Source organism: Mustela lutreola, chromosome 2, assembly GCF_030435805.1.
Source record: "Mustela lutreola isolate mMusLut2 chromosome 2, mMusLut2.pri, whole genome shotgun sequence".
NCBI classification, from domain to species: Eukaryota; Metazoa; Chordata; class Mammalia; order Carnivora; family Mustelidae; genus Mustela; species Mustela lutreola.
Genome location: NC_081291.1, coordinates 91,333,420 through 91,354,349, shown reverse-complemented (window position 1 = coordinate 91,354,349; position 20,930 = coordinate 91,333,420). Strand labels below are relative to the sequence as shown.

The following is a 20,930-nucleotide window of genomic DNA, read 5'->3' as shown; positions in this document are numbered from 1 at the left end:
CAAATCATAGAGCCAAATTCTATGGTATGAGCAAATGAAGGACCAGTGAACACACACTTAGTGCTCCAAAATCAAAAAAGTTGTAGAAATGCAGCAGAAAATACAGTTCTGCTCAGCTAGTTAGAAGTCATTCCATTAGGGCAGTGCATTTTAAAATTCACATCACAGGTATATTCTCTCCCTTAGAGTGGGCTTTGGGAGAAACCCAAAGATCACTGTTTATTTTTTAAATAAATCATAACAGGTACACTCAAGAAGCCTCTGACTTTAAAAAGTTGTTGAAGATTTAATTTCATGATCATCATACATGGCCCAAAAGTACTAGTTTGAGTCAAACAACCAGATGGGAGATATTTTCAATAAACCAGGCATCAAGTTGGCTGTAAAGGCAGTACTCACGGCCAAATGTAAAGGGCTTATTGTTGCTCTGTTGTCTGAATCATTCAGCATGTCTGTCCCAGAGGTTTCCATTAACTGAAAGAAAAAGTATTTGAAATGTCAGAAATGGTACTTTTAGATATATTGCAGCAGTTATTCCTGCCTCCTTCCTCAAGTTTAAATACATTTTAGAGTAAAAATTGATACTTAAATATGAATTTTAAAATCTCAGACCATTATACTGTGAAGATTCCACTCAGCAAGCTTATACAATAGATCATCATAAAAGGGTGGTGAGGACCACAGAATAAGAGCTCTAAGGTAGGGCTATATACTAGCTTGAGGGAAATGCTATTTACTCACCACCAAGTAAGAACCACCTCCCCCAGCCCCATACCCTAAATGTACTTGTCTTTTTGTTCCCAGGAATGTGTAGAATGGGCTTCAGCTCTAGTGAGAGCAAATAAACTAATTACAACACTCCAAATGGGGGGCGGATTACTTACAACATCTAAAGGAGTTTCACTTGCAATCTGAAATAAAATTCAAAATAAGAATATTTAGCTTAGAAAATATTCATATATATTAGAGCTATATGTTACAGGTCTCTATTTACACAAAGCTTTGTTAAATCCTATTCTGAGCTTGTGTTCCCTTTGCCTCAAACAAATTAAATTTCTTTTTCTTTAAAAGATTTTATTTATTTATTTGACAGAGAGAGATCACAAGTAGACAGAGAGGCAGGCAGAGAGAGAGAGAGAGAGGGAAGCAGGCTCCCTGCTGAGCAGAGAGCCCGATGCGGGACTCGATCCCAGGACCCTGAGATCATGACCCGAGCCGAAGGCAGCAGCTTAACCCACTGAGCCACCCAGGCGCCCCCAAAATTAAATTTTTTAAATAAATAAGTATGCAGTATAATATACCACATATCTCTATTCATGGGTCTAAGACTTTAGTGTACAAGATACCATAATAACCCAAGGAAATATTTGTTATTTCTGATAGCAGGGTTTTAAGTACTGCATTAAACAGACAACCTGTTTCTATCTTTAATATCCACTCTCTGTTGAAGAGAAGCAAAGTTTAATATAATTTATAAGTCAGTCTAAATAAAGAAACTTTTAACTTGAAGTATCTGTTACACACTTGATAATCTTTTAAATTGTCTCTTGCTTTCTCTTTGGTTTGGCAAAGTATGGTGAATGGCGTATATATTCAAGAATGAGATCACAGTTGAAATAAAAAGCTCCTTTGCAGATGTACTGTCTCCCCTATCAGGAGGGACTGTAAAAAGAATGGGCCTTTCAGAAATCTCTAAATAATTTATATGGGAAAAAACCCTCCTCTTACAGGGACATTTCTCACACAACACATAGTTACAGTTCTTTAGAAATTTCTGGAAAACATTTATTTAAAGGAAAAGGGAAAAGAAATGCTACATCAACACAGGGTAGTAAGGGAAGGACACAAGAAGCCCTTTCCAGAGATCTAATTTTCTCCGTTCTCTTCTTTTTGAAAGGCAAAGGGAATGAGAGATATCTTACTGAGGCAAGCAAGTATGAATTTTAGAGGTATATAATGGATCTAAAAATATTAAAAAGAGAGTTTGTTTGGTTCATTTATTCTCATTCTCATTATGTTATTAGAATATAAATCACATTAGTCTTTCCACAACAATTCACAAATCTTACCAGCTGAAGACAAAGACGGTGACCATAAGCAGCTGAATAATGAACTGCATTGTATCCTTGCTTGTCACGGATCCCTGGATTTGCATCATTTCGCAATAAGTATTCCAGGCACCTATATATAGTAATGTTCAAAATTCTAAATTTTGCATTTTAACCAATGATAAAGACAATCTGAAACTAAAAACTGACAATTTTTCTTATAATTTCTTGCAATTTTTCTTTTTCTTGAGAAAAGTAAAAATTACAAATACATCTACACCATATAAATGTCATTTAAATGACATTAACTGTAACTATCCTAAGAATACAAACGAAATGTTCATTAGAGAATATCCTTCATTCAAAATGAGTATCTCCAAATTCTGTCAACAAGCTCAGTATACCTGAGGGCTGGCTGTCTTTTACACAGTCACTATGTATGGCACCACCTATTCCACTCAAACAATATCTGACAGGATTAAACTTAGTGGTGGTGAGCATCCAATGTTGGCAATATTACTGTTGACGTATCTGGAACACATAGTGGGTGTAGTATCTCATTAGGAAGCTGAAGAAAGGATATAAAAAAAATCTCAGGATAACAAGGTCAGAATTCAATGATCTTGAATCAGAGGACTGAGAAGACTGTAAATGGTGTAAAGTCATATGCAGGTAACAAGAAAGATTCTCCCATGGCAGATTTATCTGATTCCTGTGCTATCAAAGCATTAGAAAAATAATTTTAAAAGGTACAATTCACGATCTGTTATAATTTTAGTACATTTTATTGTTAATGTAGCAAAAAAGGAGCACTGAATTAGAAATTAGAAGATTGTATATAGAACTAGTCTCTTACCAATGATCTTGAGCAAATCAAATCATTTCACCTTTGTGGTAAAATGGCCTCTGTTCCTTTTATACATGGGGTGGGGAGCAGAAATCCAACTAAGAATGCTAAACTCCATTTATGCTCAAATTTCACATCCATAATTATTTGTTGATAATTTGTCTAATATTATAGTATGTCTAACTAAATATTAATTCAAATACCGAGGGAAAATTCATAATCAAATTACTTGTTAAAAATTCAAGTTTCCTTAAGGAGTGCACTTGCTAAGATGAGCACTGGGTGATGTATGGAATTGCTGAATCACTATATTGTATACCTAAACTAATATCACACTGTATGATTAACTATACTAGAATTAAAAAAAAAAAGTGTAAAAAATTTCAAGTTTCTAATAGCATACTTAAATTATATAAAAACAAAAAAGAACTCCAAAGCAATGTAACTTGATCTTTTAGTAACTGTATCACATATAGATATATATAGAATGTATTACACATATACATAACTATCATTATGTATTACACATATATGTATTATGTATATGTATTACACATATACAGAACTATCATATATGTTATCTATGCATCAATCATCTATCTACCCATAAGGGCCTTTCTTTTCAGTGCCAACACATTTCTTTAATACTGAATTGCTTAAAATCCTTTAGATCTCTTAGTAATTACTTGCAGACTCTATATTTACTATCCTCAATAGTAGCAAATGTCTATCCATTCAAGTGGAATTTTAACATTTATGTATAGTTAAAATTATTAGTCAAATATGGTGAACTGGGTATCATCATGATCAAAAAAACCCAAATCTGAATCTAAAGTAACAAGATTGGTGTTTTTTGGTGTTCATAAACTAGCTTCGAGGGTTTGGCAGAAAGTGTTCCAGACAGTGTATAAACTGTGTCTAGTTTTCTTTCCTAGGTGTCCAAGTCAGAGGTCAGTGCTCACTGGAATGGATAAAAGACCTGCAGGCCTGGAGGACAGTCCTATTGCTTTGTAGGCACAAACATTTCACCCAAGGGCATATCTTTTTATCTTTAACCAAATTCTCTAGATGAGAGAGATGAAACAGAAATAGTTCTCCAACTGAGACCTGAGTACAAAGCAGATTCTATCAGTGGAAAAAACTATTTTAAGATAACTTCCTGATACATGAGTACTGAAAAAAAAAATTTATTTAAGGAAAGCAAAACAAGTAGGTAAGTTCGTGTTTAGGTTCTAAAGTAAGAGAGCACATCTCAATATATTTACAATGACTGGTCCATGGATACAGCATTAAATGGCTTCAAATAATTTGTTATACATTAATTCTTATCAAATCATATGATTTATTTTTTTTACATTCATATTATTCATTTAATTGGTTTCCTATAACAAAACAATGACTAAGTTACTTTGAAATAAAATTCCTTCTACTGGCCTGCCTTTTACATTTTGCTAAGCAGTATCAACTTTCATTAACTACTTTGTGAGATAAAGCATTATCTTCAACAAATGGAAAAAATTACTGACACTCAGGAAAATCAAATCATATTCAAGATCTTTTGGCTAGCATATAGCAAAGCAAGGACCAGACCTCAGGTCTTCTCTTCATCCAGTGTCCTCTTCATGCTACCAAATACTTCAGCACAGGGGTTAATGAGTTAGAGTGGCACTTTAACCTGGGTGCTTATAAAATACTGAACCACAAAATTCCTTGGTCTTGAATATGTGGACCTCACATCTAATTTGCAAATAAGATGGAGGGGAGAGAGTGTATTCTTTTTTCCTGATTGTAAGTTAACACACTGATTTTATCAAAGCCAGAAAATCAAGATATAAACAACCTTCCCTGGGGATGCTGACAGGGGATTAGCAAAGGATCATAAAAAAAAAAACACAAATACACATTACTGAATAGTAGTAATTTGAGGTTATGGGGATTTTGTGTCCTTTTTAAGAAAATATTTCACACTTGTAAGTATGAATTAATTGTTCCAGATTATTTTATGAGAAATAAAAAAATAAAAATAAAATTCTTTTATTCCTTTATTCCCAGTTTATATACCTGGGAAAAATAAGACAACATTTGATTTAGAAAAATAAGACAACATTTCTGTTTTTGGTTTTTTTGGGACGGGGAGAGGGCAGAGGGACAGGAGAGACTATCTTAAGCGGGCTCCATGCCCAGGCTGAAGCCCCACACAAAGTTTGGGTATCACAACCCTGAGATCATGACCTGAACTGAAATCAAGAGTTAGATGCTTAACCACTGAGCCACCCAGGTGCCCCAATATTTTATCAATGTTACAGTGCTACTAATTGAGTCTCCAAAACAATCATTTATTGAAAGGATGCCTCTGGTATCCTAAAATGGTTACTGTAGCTTATAGCTTCCAGAAAGTCCTCAAGACCAAATCACTGAGATAATAAATGATGGCATTAGACAGGACCTCTAGGATTCTGATACTTTAAAGAAACAGAGGCTCTAAGAAATGGTGTGAGAGGGGCACCTGGGTGGCTCAGTCAGTTAAGAGACCAACTCCTGGTTTAGACTCTGGTCATGATCTCATGAGATTCAGCCCTGTGTTGGACTCCATGTTCAGTGGGGAATCTGCTTGAAGATTATCTCCCTTTGTCCCTCCCCCATTCTCTCAAGTAAATCTTAAAGAAAAAAAAAACCCAAAAAACAAAAAAACAAAAAAACAGTGCTAGATGATTTTATATACATAATCTCAGTTTTCCCCACAATTCTAAGTAAGTTTCTTTTCAATTTTACAGATAAAGATTTTGCTTGGCAATTACCTGCTCAGGCTCAAAGGGGTATAATATAGAAACCCCAAGATTTAAACTGGGTCTTTTGGATCCCAAAGTTCATGTTCATGTTCTTTCTAGCACATTAGGCTGCTTTGTGTAGATACTGAGAATTAAATGTTTAAGTAGTAAGTATCACTAGGCTGTTGCTCAAGACAGTTTATATTAGGTGAAAGAACTGATTTATATCACTTTAGTACTGATACACTTCTACAAAAAAAAGTAGATTGGTTTAAAACAAAACCACAAATCCCAAACAGTATGGGTTGAACATTGTTATTCTCTTGGTTTCTGAATAAGAATTCAGGTTTAAGGTAACTGTCTAAGGGCAAGAGGACCTTGGGTAATCTCTACGTGTGTGTGTGTGTGTGTGTGAGAGAGAGAGAGAGAGAGAGAGAGAAAGAGAAAGAGAGAGAGACATCTCAGTGGAATTTATGTACATCCCATTGAGTGACACCTAATAACTAGTGTGTGGGAACAGTGGTAAAGGATCATTGGTGGTGATATGCTCATTTTAGGTAAAATCTATTTTAAGAAAATCTAGAAATTAAAACCTGAAGTTACAGAATTTATACATCAGAGGATGATCTACTTACCCAAGTTTACCAACATTTTTTTAAAGTAAGATTTTACTTATTTATTTGACACAGGGGGGTGGGGCAGAGAGAGAGAGAGCGCGCACAGGCAGAGGGAGTGGCAGGCAGAGAAGGGAGACTGATGCAATGCAGGGCTTGATCCCAGGACTCTGGGATCATGACTTGAGCCAAAGGCCAATGCTTAATTGACTGTGCCACCCAAGTGCCCCATCAAAATATTTTCTTATTTACAAAGTCTTTACCACAGATTTTCTTTAAAGAGCTACTATCTATAAAAACATACTTCAACTAATTTAACTTCTTCCAAAATCTATCTACACCTAACTACTCTAGGTTTATGTGAAATTATACAAATTATTTACATTCTTGTAAACAAAAGTAAGATTTTACTAGTGCTTTTGAGATTACAGAGCTTCAGCTTCGAATCCAAGATAACAAAGTGCTACTGATAGAAATGGCTTTGATATTAGTTACAGAATTTATAATAAACATTTGTGAATAATATCTTCAAGTTATGCTTTTTATTTTAAGGGTAAAAAGCAAATATTAAAAACCACAGAAATAGTTCTATGTTAATTAAAACTTCCTTGAAGTATATTTTATAAAATCCCCTTTACAAATCACTCTTTGTTTTTCCCTTTGGGTATTTTTACTCTTAATTGATCCACACACAATTGTGAATACCACAAACTGAAGATCCTCTCTCTCCAATGAATTTATTTTCTTCCAAGAAGGCAATATATATTAAGGTACTATGAACGGTTCTGATCAGCTTTAGGTGAATATTAATTATAAAAAATAATTTACACATCTCTTGTTCTTTGGTTATTCAGGCATTCTTGGCCAATATTTGGTTATTCCGTTATCTCATTTACTTATTTAAGCAATATTTAGAACCAACAAGTGCCAGATTTTGCCATACTGGCTACTCCCTTTTTGGATAGATACCCATTTCTAAGGATTTCTTAAAAATACAAACTCTCTACCTCTGACTGATACTGGTGTTCCAATCTCTGCCCCATCTTCCGCTGGCATTGTCCACATCTCTTCTCTGTCCCTTTCCCTATGATAAACTCAAAACCGCTGCCTCTGAGAAGTCAGAGGGAAAAAACATGGAGATGATATTAAGATGTGCTTTGGCAGGGAGGACAAGAAGAGGCCTTTATCTTTCTTCTACCAGATGAGTCAATAAAGCAGGTTGCTGAGTAGAAACAGGTAATAAACTATGATTCAGGAATAATTATGAAACCAATTTATTTCCACACAAGAGACTCAAGAATATACCACAAAAAGTATAAAAATATGAACCTGCAATATAAACAGCCATCCACATGGAAAATGTTTGTTTACAGAAATAATCCTTCATTCTCACCACATGATACTTACTTGCCATCTGTGTCTGACGTGGCTGCATAGTGCAGGGGTGTGCATCCTCTTTCATCAAGGTCATTCACACTTGCTCCTGATCCCACAAGAGCAAACAGGCACTGGTAATTGCAGTTGGCAGCAGCATAGTGCAGCGGAGATCTTTTGTGCCCAAGTTAATATAAGAAAAATAAAAGCCAGGGACATATACCAGTAAATAAGTGCACAGCTGACTCTTACTCGACCCAGTTACAAATGCTGAATTTATAGTGAGTCTGAGATTGATTTCTACCATATACTAAGTCTTTTGGAGGTCGGGACAAAAGAAGCTAGTATGAGAAAGTAAGGTAGCAAAGAACCTCTAAGAATAGGAAATTACGACAGAAACACAGTAAAATTATTTCATGGTCCCCACAGTAACGATTCTAGTTTTTTGAGTGAATTACAGACACCTTCATATTCTGCTCAGAAACTTTTGAACACTTTCATTTTAACAAAACTTCCCTTATACTAACAAAAATGTTTCACAGTACAGGAGTAGAAGCTATTGTTCATGTCTCAGGAGGAATAAAGAATAAGAGAAATATAGAAGCATTAAATAGAATGCCCTACTCTACCAACCATACAGTAAAGCTGTACAGTAGTATCAGGTTTCTCAAGCAAGAACTGCATAGTTTTGAAGACTCTTTTTTATTCAGAACAGTTAGAGTACGGTTTTTAATTTCTTAAGACTGAGTATTTGTAGCCGGTTTCCTCCCAGTTACTGAAATGCAACAGAATGTTACTAAAATTCCCTGTCTTTGAATTGCAACTCTATAATGATTCCATGACTTTTCATTAAAAAAAAAAAAAAAAAGGACAGAAGAAAAAAACAAAAAATGAAGGTTAACAGTAGTAAAACAGTACTACTAAACAGTAGTAAAACATTATTTTACTTTATTGGATAACAACATAGTATAGTAATAGCATTTTTTTTTCGGTCTTGGTGGCTCCCCCCTTTATTTTTATTTATTTATTTTAAAAATTATTTTTATTAACGTATAATGTATTGTTTCAGGAGTACAGGTCTGTGAATCATCAGTCTTACACATTTCACAGCATTCACCATAGCACATACCCTCCCCAGTGTCCATAACCCAGCCACTCTATCCCTACCTCCCCCAACCCCCAGCAACCTTCAGTTTGTTTTATGAGATTAAAAGAGTCTCTTATGGTTTGTTTCCCTCTTAATTAAGAAATACAATTAACCCTGAATTACTTCCAAGGTTCTAAACTCAGAATATGCTTCAGTAGCCCTTGCTGCCATTTGTAATAAAAAAATGCTTCAAGTGCTACAAATTAACTAATGTAAGATGGATTAAAGTAGAATTGTAAAAGTCAATTTACTGTAAAAATATTGCATTGCAAAGCCAAACAAAATGATTTTGGTTTCATAGGTCATTAGTTCCTTTTATTAGTTAGGCTTATGAAGCTGTCTATTCCTCAAAGTAATTATGGGGTCAAACAGTTTTTTTTTTTTAAATATGCATTTCTGATTCCCTACCATACATAATTATTTACTTCTGCACTGACCGCATGCCATACACTGAATGTACATCCACACATTTCCTTCTGGCACACACACCCTTTCTAGTCATACGCTTTGATATAATTCTCAAACTCATGACCCACAATTTTGCTCACACTGCCTGCCACCTCTTTTTTTTAACCAATTCAAACCACCTTCAATCCTTTCCTGGATGGTTTTAGCACATGCTAGGTCAACTCCTACTCTAAGTAACTTAGTAGATACTGGTGACTTTAAGTACCGTTACCATCAATGCTAGTCACAGTAAGAATGAGGACTGGCTAAAAAACTACAAAGGGGTTCTGTTACTTCAGTTATTTTCCTACCAGTCATATGAAGGATGTGCTATTATGTGTATAGGTAATGTGGGGAGTTATATGAGGGGAGAACAAAAGTTTCATATATATTTATTACCTATTTCATTCCGGTTTCTAGTGGTCTGTAACCAAATATGGGCACCAAAGTCTCTGACAATGAAATGACTTAGGGGTAAGGAGAATTGTACTACTAAGTTCTAGGTCTTGTGAATTCCTTGAAGGAACACAGGCACCATGGGGTTTTACATTTCTAAGTATAATTATGGGAGGAGGAAGAATGATATCGAGAGATTCAGAGGTGCTTATAAGGTAAAGCTGAGGCTGACAGCCTGGGGCTGTGGCAGGGGGCCAAGTGGAAGAAGACTGTGGGTAAAAATGAATTATTTCAAAGCTACTGACTTATTCGGGCCTCTCAGTGAATCATGATCACAATGCAAAAGATGCTCAACTGTTAATTCTCAGAAGACAGAAGGTCATGCAAGTCATTTAGTAAACATTAATTAGGTTCTACAGAGGAATGTCATCCCAGCCTACCTCCCAAATTTGTCCTTTTTGTTGAAGTCTGCACCAGTATTCAGCAGAAGGTTTAGGCACTCCAAATTCCTATTAGGGAAAATACAGTTAGAAGACTTAACTGTCAGTAATTTCATAACAAAATTGGTAGTTTAAGTACCAAAACATGTTTTCAAATGAAGACAAAGTGAAAAAAATGACACGATATATATTTAATAAAAAATAAAACATTGAAAAATAAAATAAAATAAAACATTAAAATTCATTGTATCTAGAATTTTAAGAAGTTATATATATATATATACATATTGGCATGTTGATAGGAAATAACAGTGAGTCATGTTGTCACTGTTTAAAAGAAAGCTCACATTTAAGTTCCTGAGAGTTGGTTAAGTGGCTGCCTTAGGTTCAGGTCATGAGCTCATTGGTCCTGGGATGCAGCCCGAGTCCTTGGACTCCCTGCTCAGTGGGGAGTCTGCTTTTTCTTCTGCCTTCCCACTCCTTGGCACCCCTGGTACCTCACACTCTATCTAAATAAAATCTTAAAAACTTCCTGAGAGTTTTTAGGAACCTTTAAAACAAACTTCAAACAACATGCTTTTAACAGAATGGTTTAAATTTAAATGGTTTTTAATACTAAATTAAAAGAAAATGGGTTAAAAAAAAAAATCAAACCTGAAAATGCTCCAATTTGTTTTCCCTTATCTTCTCCTATATTATAATTGCTTAAATGTATCTTTAATTAAAATTGTAGGAGCATATGGTACATGCATGGGTCTTTCTGTAGTTTAACTTTCAAAACCCTGAACATCATTACTATGTTACACTAGAAACTGAGATTAGCACCTAATCAGACAGTCGTGTTGTCTTTTGTCCCTCCCTTTGGAGGCCAGTAATATGGAAGCTAGGTTTTAACTGGAAAGTCCTTTGGTGACCTTGGAAGAACAAGAGGACCCAGTCATATGTTCACAATCCATCTTTGCATCTGTGACTGGCCTAGTAGTAGTCTTGGTTCAGTATACTTGTCCTCTGAAACCTCTGGGAACTTTTAAAGAATGATTATTAGTAATAAAATTCTTGTAAATAATGTTTTTGATAAGTCACCATGAATTAAATGTCTTACTGCAGATTTAGGATCTAACTGATCAGAAACAATAGATTAGAGCATGCTTCAAAGATGATGAGTTTTAATTGAAGGTGGTTGTTCATTCAAACCAAGAGCCTAGTTACCCCTAGCAGCAATATTTAAAACTTTGTCAAACATTTTTTAATCTCAAAAATTTTCTTTTTCCTATTAGGGTAGAGGAAAGACATAAACAAGCCACAGACATTTTTTTCTCCTAAAATTATGATTAAAAAAACCCTACACAGCTTTTAGTATTACTCAGAACATCTCTAATGTTTCATTGCTCTCTATTCCTTTCATTTACCCACAAATAATTTTCTCTCACAAAAAGCAATACTTCCTTTTACAGTTTTGCTCCACCTCCCCCACATTACTGTATCCTTTTACAGTTTTGTTCCAACTTTCTTCCCACTCATAATTTAGGACTTAGATGGAAGAGGATTTAGAAAAAGTAATTTCTACTACTCTGGACTTTCTTCTTCCAAACCATTCCTTTTATGGTTTGTTTTCCATTTTGACACAGCCCATAACTATTAAAGAGAAACAAAGATAAGAGAAAAACTGACATGACCAGCTACCTTCTTCTTAAAAAAGTAAAAATTTTGTTAACATACCCTCCAGCTGCAGCTGCGTGTAGACAGGTCCTGCCAAAATCATCTGGGGTATCTATATCAAATCCTGTTAAGAATGAATACATCTTACATAGTATCATAGATAAGTTATTTCATATTAAAGTACTATGTCAAGAAATGTCATGTATCATATGACCCCCAATCTCAAACAAAACTAAATTACAAATAGGCACAAAATTATTGAAAGTAGATAATAATATATAATATTACCCAAAAAAACTGCCTCTAAGGACTGAGACTACTTTTAGGATAAGTGCTGGAGAACTTGTTTAAAAACCACAGGATATAACGGAATATTATTCAACAATAAAAAGAAGTGAAGTACTGATACATGTTATAATATGAATAATCCTTGAGAACACTTGGCTAAGTGAAAGAAAAGACCACATCTTGGGTGATTCCATTTCTATGAACTGTCCAGAACAGGCAAATTTAGAGACAGAAAGCAGAGTAATGGTTGCTTAGAGAGGTGAGGGAGGAAATGAGGACTGACTGCTAATAGGAGGATGAGAATGTTCTAAAACTGACTATAGGGGTGCATGGATGGTTCAGTTGGGTTAAGCATCTGACTTCAGCTCAGGTCATGATCTCGGGGTCCTAGGATCAAACTCCGTGTGTGGCTCCCCGCTGAGCAGGGAGTCTGCTTGTCCCTCTGCCACCCCCCCCGCCCCCACGCTGCGCACGCTCTCTCTCTCAAATACGTAAGATCTTAAAAAAAAAACAAAAACTAACTGTAATGATGGACACATACCTCTGAATATACTAACAGACACTGAACTATATGCTTTAAATGGGTGAATTGCATGTTATGTGAATTATGTTTTTAGGGGTGCCCAGGTGGCTCAGTTGGTTAAGCATCTGCCTTCAGCTTAGGTCATGATCTTGGGGTCCTGGGATGGAACCTGTGTCAGGCTCCCTACTTAGCAGGGAGTCTGTTTCTCCCTCTGCCACTTGTGCTCTCTTCCTCTCTCAAATAAATAAAAATCTTAAAAAACAAACAAACAAACAAAAAACTGTTTTTAAAAGAAGCCATAGATGCTTTGCTACCTGTGGATTATTACTAACACTGAGGAGAAATTTTAGACTTCTCTTTCATAGACAAATGGGTTTGTGAATACTTGTGGGCATACACATACTTTTAAAAACTTAAAGCATACTTTTAAAAACTTTATGTTTTTATGTATGTGGGCATACACATACTTTTAAAAACTTTAAAACTTAAAAAAAAACTTGAGTTTTTTTTTAAAAAACTTAAAAAAAAATCACTAAGAAAAACTCAGAAGTGTCTGTCTCACAGAGTATGTTAATTTTCACCAAAACTTTCCTATAATTCTTTCAGCAATCGTATTAATATGTAAAATGTGCTCAACTTTTTTTAACACTGAGAAACAGATTATCATTTAAAATCAACTGAATTATATATACTCAGTAATTCTATGCATTTAATAAGGACCACAGTTTTAGAATATTTGTAGAAAGCTATAGATCCTGTTTTGTTTCAAACAGACTATTATTATGGTATTATAAGACAGTAATTAGATATGGTATAAATAATTTCACAAACCTGGAAGATACTATAGCATGGCTATCAGCTCCTAAAAAGGAAGCATGCAAATGATATTCTGTTTCTAGACATATGGAGATGATCCAAGAAAACTACCATTCAATGAATAGAAACTACTCTAGAAATACTCCATATCCCATTCCCCAGCTAACAGAAGGAAATCCTGGAAAAATAAAACTTTTCCCAGATTTGAAGATAAAACTGAATTTTAAAGTTAAAAAAGACCCAACATCTTCTAAGAGAGTTTAATAAATGATTCACACTTGTATATATCTACAAGTAATTTTGGAAAAGCAGGATAAAGAGACTGTATTGAAATATGAAGGGCTTTGGGGGGGGAAAAAAAAGACTCAGTTTACAATGGTTCCACTTACCAGAAGAAAGAAGTTTTCTGCAGCAATCTGAAAAACCACTTAAGGCTGCCAAATGGAGGGGGAACATTCCATGTATGCCACGCCTGAAGTATAAGTAGGATAGTAACCTCATTACAATCAAGAATAACACAATCATTTAAATAAATTACAAAGAAACTAGTTAAAGTGGAAAGATAATTAGATGAGTCCAAACCTTTAATATTTTAAATAGCAATTTGGCAAAAGGCTGAAGGTGGGCATAGCTTATTTATTATCCAGCAATTTTCCTCCAGAAGTAGAATTTTTCAACCTTAGTACTATTGCCATGATGGACTTTGTTGGGGGGCTGTGGAGGGGCAGCTTCCCTGTGCATACAGGATGTTCAGAGGTGCCCCAGAGCTCTATCCAAACAAGATGCGAGTAACACCCTCCTCCCAAAGTATGACAACCAAAATTGTCTTTGGACATTTGCCTAGGGTATGAAATTCACTCCTTCCGCCTTGCCAATGAGAATCATTACCACGACACAAAATGTTCAAGAATGCTCACTGTAGTAATTTTTGTAAAACTGGAAGCAATTTAAATTTGCAAATAAGTAGAATGAATAAACTATGAAATCTTTATATAATAATTACATTTTATAAAATGGATGACTATAGGTTATTTGTAGAGATTATGAAAGAAGTCCAAATTTTCTACATGGCTAAATAAGAGACTGCAAAAATGTGTAGAGTTCCATCACATTTACAGAAAGCTTAAAAGAAGGTTTAAAACATGTTAATGAATATATGTAATAAATGTAATAAGATGTAATAAAAACATAAAGACACACCTAAGAATGATAAACATCAATTTAAGTAGGGTGTTTACTTCTACATAGCATGCAAGAGAATCCATCTTTTCAAAAAAAACCTTTAAAGAGAAACTTCAATATATAAAATTGACCAAAGTGGAGGGGGGAGGGGGCAAAAAATCTACAGATAGTATTATCTGAATGAAAAAGAAAAGCATTCAGTACATAAATACTTTCAGGTCTTTTATTTACTTTTAGATTAAAAATAAATAGATCACAACAATGAAAAGCTCTGACTAAAACTGAGCATTATTCATAATCTAGAATTCACTGGGGTAAAAAAAAAATGCACTATGCTGGCTTACCAAAGAAATCACATTAAATATTCTAGCACAACATCCTAGAACTTAAAAGCTCAAGCAATTATTACCATATTGGGTACAGAAATCCATACTTCTACTTGAAATCTCTAGAAAACTGCAATTCACTTCCATCTGTGTTTCCCTTTCAGCACAGCTATCAACACTGTGGTTAAGTACTTACTTTGCAGTGTCAGCACCACTTGTAATAAGAGTGTTGATTAGCAGCTCATGGCCGTACCTTGCTGCTATGTGCAAAGGGGTGTTTCCATTCTTATCCTCACAGTCAATTACAGCTCCTGCAATAAATAATGTACAATCAGATGCTGGACTATATTAAGATCAAGTCAAAATTATTACACAGAAAGTAACATAAAAACTCTATTCAGGCATAAACTAATGGATATAGTGATTTGACTAGGTTTCACTCATAGGACAATAATGGACCAGGCACTGAGGTTACAGATTTTTACATTTAAAAACAATTTTGTGAACTAAGCATAAGCTTTTAATATATTTTATTTGTTAAGATTTTATTTATTTATTTGACACACAGAGAGAGAAAGAGAGAGAGAGAGAGATCACAAGGAGGCAGAGAGGCAGGCAGAGAGGGGGAAGCAGGCTCCCAGATAAGCAGAGAGCCCAAAGCAGGGCTTGATCTCAGGACCCTGAGATCATGACCTGAGCTGAAGGCAGAGGCTTTAACCCACTGAGCCAGGTGCTCAGCTTTTAATATATTTTAAAATGATGAAAGGGTTCTGGGGTCCTATAAGTTTGGAAACCACTATATTAAAACAAAGTTAAATACATTTCTTTAGAGCAAGATTTCAGAGCTTTAATGCACACATGCTAAGTATCATCAAAATTGCAGGCAATGCTTCAGGAATTATTTGATCACAAAACTACTACTTTTTCCTTGCAAAACTGTAACAACTATTATCTTGAGGACTATTAACAAACAGTTCCTTGGAATATGGCTTGGGAAACACTAAAGTAATGTACCTAAGAACTTTTATTTAAAGGTTTAGCCTGCTTAGTACTAATTCAAATGCAAAAGAATACAAGTTCTGAAAGTAAAGTCCTAAAAATAGTTCAGAATACCCAAAAGGGGAAAAAAGATAAATGCAACAGAATTTTGTTAATGTATAATACAAATACCAACTGCGGTGGAAAGGCAAAGTTTTCTATTTAGCAATGCTTTAAAAAAGCCCATACCAACTGCTAGAGAAACTGTACTTCTAATTCAGGTGAAACAAAAAATAAATGAAAAACAAATTATGAAAGATACATATATATGGCATTTTATACTCTTTATTATTTGATTTTCATAAGATCTGAAATCAAATATTAAAAATATATAGACAGCTACAATAATTTCTCAATACCATTCATTTTGTGGATGTTTTTACTACATTTAAGAAAAAAAACAAACAGAAATACTTTTTACCACTCTGGATAATGGTTTGTGATCTGGAGAATCTACCGTGGAGGGCAGTCATGTGCAGTGGAGTTTTCCCATCCTTGCTCTGAAATAATCAAATATGAAAGATTTAAAATTATTGTTATATCTGTCATATGTAACCCTTAGTTTTATTTTGAATATCCTCCTGCATCTTTATCTTGTAAAACTACTATTCAAGCATTAAGTTTAGCTCAAACTTACGGAGGTAAAAGAGCTGTTCAGAATTAGGAACTTTTTTTTTTTAAGTACAGATATTATAAAGCACAAATATACAAAACAAAACAAAACAACCAACCCTCAATGCCTACAGTTTACCAAAAGCTCTGCACGGTAGTGTAATCCTAGTATCATTCCTATTACAAAGGTGGAAAAACTGGAGCACAAGGATATTAATGATTCAACCAAGGTCACATAGTCAGTAGTGGTACAACTGGGATGTTTCCCACCTTTCCAAAATTTGACCTTGCTACAGATCTTTCATTCTAAGAAATGCTGAATCCCTCCCTCAACCAAGGAAAAGTGAAAGTCAGAATTAACTTCAACCACTATAATTCACTTTAAAAACTTAATACATTAATTTGTTTACAATTATTTGTAATCAATACTGTTAGCTTTTTTCTCAAATTACTTAAAAAAATAATCATACTGGCTGGGTATGTGCATTTTAATGTACAAACTCTGAAATTCTAGAGGACTTTATCAGAACATACAATGTGACCATTACAAAGAAAGAATCTATTTTGCAATTTCTAATCCCTCAGCAATATTCAGCCTATCTTCTGTGTGTATATATACTTAAAAACGAAATGCAACAAGTGTCCTAAGTTCACACTAAAACTGTATAATGCAGATCTCAAGAAATTCTGTCATTATACTAGAATGTTAGATGAACATAATTACCTAATCAATGTGTTTGATTCCATAATTTTACATTAATTTTTTCAAGCAAACTACCCAATAGGCAATTTATCTCAAGGAATTCTCAAACCTTTGGAAGCAGTGTGTACACAAGAGGGAAAACAAAGCAAAGCAAACCAAAACAAACCCAAGCAAACAAATAAGGTAGGCTCTGGAGTCAGAAAGACCTGAGCTGAATCCTGGTTCTGCCAGTTACCAGAGCAAGAATTAGGAGAAGCTGTCTATCTTCTTGGGCCTTCACTTCTCAACTGGAAATGGATATACTACCTGGACCTCACAGTCCTGCTATACAGAATATACTATCTTCTGTAAACCAACCATATGATATATGGGTGTTTTCATCTATGTACCAGTTATTCTTTCAACCAGAAAACAAAACAAAACAAAACAAAAAGCACAAAAACATTTTAATAATGGGATTCCAGTTTGGAATGTTTTTTCAAAATGTTCCCTATCATATCTTGATTCTTTAATCTTTTACCTTACAGACATAAAAAAAGTAAAAATAAAAATTAAACGGTAATATAAATTTAAGTTCATAAAATGATGAAATGTGAAATATAATTATAGCTAACATTTATATACATAGTAAGCACTATGTTCCAAGCAGTTTTACAACACTTTACATATATATATATCAGTCATCTGTGTCTTAAAACCCTATGACTTATATGTTATTGACCGTATCTTACAGGCCAAGGTGTTAAGAAATGTAACCAGATCTCACAGCTAATCCAGGTGGCACTGGATTAACACTTTTACTTTCTACTACATACTTACTGATCACAAAAGTATTCCAAATATACTAAAACAAACAAACAAAAAACCCCCAAAAGATTCAGGTTACCAACTGCAAAGTCCACCTTAAAGATATGTTATATGGAGGAGAGCGCATTTATTTCTCTTTGAATTGGGGAGACAATGGGTAGATTTTTTTTTTAAAGTCACCTTAATTAATTTTAGAACAAATTAGAAGTTTAAACAGGAAATAAAGATCCACCAAAATTCTAAGAGTTGAGTTCACAAGTGACCATAAATAGCAACAAAAAATAAGCCACACACATTACTTTTTATGTTTAAATTTTAAATCAAATTATTTGAGGTACTTTACCTGACCAAAATTTATTCTTAAGAATAAGGTGAAGTGGGAAAAATGTGCATTTAAGGGATGCAATCAATGCAGTAGGGCTCAAGTCAGTAAGAAAGGTTATAAAAATCCAGACCTGGATTGTTCTTTAAACTTCACTCATTTTATTTCTATGTAGTACTTTGTGAAACAGCCAATTAATAAACCTATAAACAAATAATTGAGTAATTTCAAGCTTAAATTCATAATTCAATTTCTAGTCATCCACAACTTGATCAGGGACAGAAACACCAAAATGGAGAATGGCGTAAAAGAAAAAAGATGAAGCAGGGAGTAAGAGGTGACATGATAAGGAGAAAACAAGGGTTACAATTTTTTTTTACAATGTAAGGCAAATGTCAAAGCCTTATTAGCTCCTTAATAAAACAACAATTTGATAGGCACTGATTTGATAATACAGGAAATACAGGTGTCAGGAATGAAGATATATTCTTGAGTGAATATATATTCTTACTGGTTGAAAATACATAGTTATTAATAATTTTTATATAATTTCAGAGCTGGAAGGTACCTTAGAAGTCATTAACATCATGACCTGTGTTCCAAAGGAACATGGCTATATGAAAACTGGACAGCTGCATATAAATGGGATGTCATACATCCCCAAGCAAGATTCAGGCAACTTTTTAGGAAATCGATTTCTAAACCAGTATCATTGGCTTGCTCCCTTCAAATCTATTTAGCTACTAGAGTCAGCTGTGTAGGCACTCACATATGAATCAAATGATCTACCAGCAAGTTATATTAAATATTCATGTCTAAATGGCACTGTATAAAATACATAAAAAGGCTAATTTTTACCCCTTAAAGACAGCACTACAGAAACTAAAAGGTGTGTCACAGCTAATGATATAGGTAAGCCATGATACTTAATATTTAATACTCAACAATGATTTAACTGTAGTCACCTGATCATAAACAGGTCTCAGAGGCTAAAAAAACTGGTTATGATATTTTGAAAAATGTTAAAATCTAATCTTCATTAAAAAATATTACTAGGCCTTTAAGGAAACAAGTAACAAATGTCTCTCCTTCACAAGAGTTTAGATACTGCTCTACTCCCCGATTATTCAAACAGCAGGAATTCTTCAAATTTAACTAAGGAGTTCAACTTTATTATCAGTAAATTTTTAGTAATTATTTAAACTATTAAAAAAACTTTAGTAGGTGACTTGACTGGGAACTGGAAGCTTTAAATGTATATTCTTAGAAAAGGCATTTTAAACATAATCATAACAGGAGTTCTTTATAATACCTCATGCCCATTCCTTCCTTGGGTGTGATGACTATAAATTCTTCCTATAGCTGAGAGAGGAAAATTTAGAGCAATGATTATTATAGATGGATTTGCTGCTACTGTAGCTATCAGACAGGGTCAGCAGTGTCACTAAAGGTCTCTCTAAAGTGAAGAAATATAAGAAAATGTACTCCTTTCTTTACCAATCTGAAGACTGGCTCATGATACCCACAAAAGCAGCTGAAATCTTAAGTAATTAAAGTTCTGAAAAACACATTTTAAGGTTAAATGTTTTTACTAATCCTAAACAGTTCAATTTTATTTGTAGTTTTCTTTTCTATATAACACAAGATATAGACTGGCGAATACTCTAAGAATGAACTGATGTATAAATATAGAAACAATCAGTGAAAGCATCTTGGAGAAATCAAAACAATGATTACACATTATAAACTAGTGTTCAAAACTGTGGCTGCATGTGCTTTTTCACAGAATTATACAGAGAAAGTACATTTATTTTGGTTCCAGAATTTTCACGTCATTTCTAAAATTCAAATGCCCATTCCTAAAAGTGAATGCAACAACAAAAAAACCCCACAACTATTCCTTATATGTAACACATTGTGGTCTTTTAATTTTTATAAAATTGAAAAGAGCTTCGAAACAAAAGTTAAAAGATTACCATGAACACCCATATATATACCAGCTGGATTCTATCACTAACATTTTACTATACACACATCATCATATATCAATCTCTCCAACCAGCCATCCACCTAATTATTTGATGTTTTTCAAAAGTTGAAGATATGACTACATATTATCTCTAAGCACTTTGGTATGCTTATCATTAACAAGGGTTCAACATCACTTTGGTTTGTTACCTCCTAAGCGAAAATTTACATGCAATGAAGTGTACAAACCTTAAATGTACCACTTTATGAGTTTTGTTAAATGTTTATTTACATTAAAAAAAGCCTGTCAAAATACAAAATATTATCATCACCCCAAAAAGTTCTCCTAGACCTATTTTTCATCAATCCCTCCCCACAGAGGCAACTTTTTTTTTTTTCAACTACAGAATCTAGAACCCCAAATAAGTGGAATTTCATCTTTTCTAGAACCTTATACAAATGGGACTAATACGTATATTCTTGTGTAAGACTTTTTTGTGTGTGTAAGACTTTTTAAAGATTCACCTGTGTTCTTGTCTATAAATAATTTGTTCCTTTTTATTCCTGAATGGTATTTGTTACTGATACTATTTTATTTTTTTTTT

At 34.0% G+C, this 20,930-nt stretch overlaps 1 protein-coding gene across 11 annotated transcripts in view; it reads right to left on the bottom strand.

The window, feature by feature from the left end:
• The window catches only part of ANKRD28 (ankyrin repeat domain 28), a 202,800-nt gene that overhangs the window by 25,564 nt on the left and 156,306 nt on the right, over positions 1–20,930 (bottom strand). For all 11 annotated transcript variants that reach the window (XM_059162552.1, XM_059162560.1, XM_059162554.1 and 8 more), the window contains 9 exons: positions 16,335–16,413; positions 15,072–15,186; positions 13,757–13,839; positions 11,801–11,864; positions 10,082–10,150; positions 7,685–7,825; positions 2,070–2,181; positions 885–911; positions 400–474 (listed from right to left, as the gene is read on the bottom strand). In XM_059162552.1, coding sequence (XP_059018535.1) covers positions 400–474; positions 885–911; positions 2,070–2,181; positions 7,685–7,825; positions 10,082–10,150; positions 11,801–11,864; positions 13,757–13,839; positions 15,072–15,186; positions 16,335–16,413 — 765 coding nt within the window. The remainder of the gene's footprint in view (positions 1–399; positions 475–884; positions 912–2,069; positions 2,182–7,684; positions 7,826–10,081; positions 10,151–11,800; positions 11,865–13,756; positions 13,840–15,071; positions 15,187–16,334; positions 16,414–20,930) is intronic.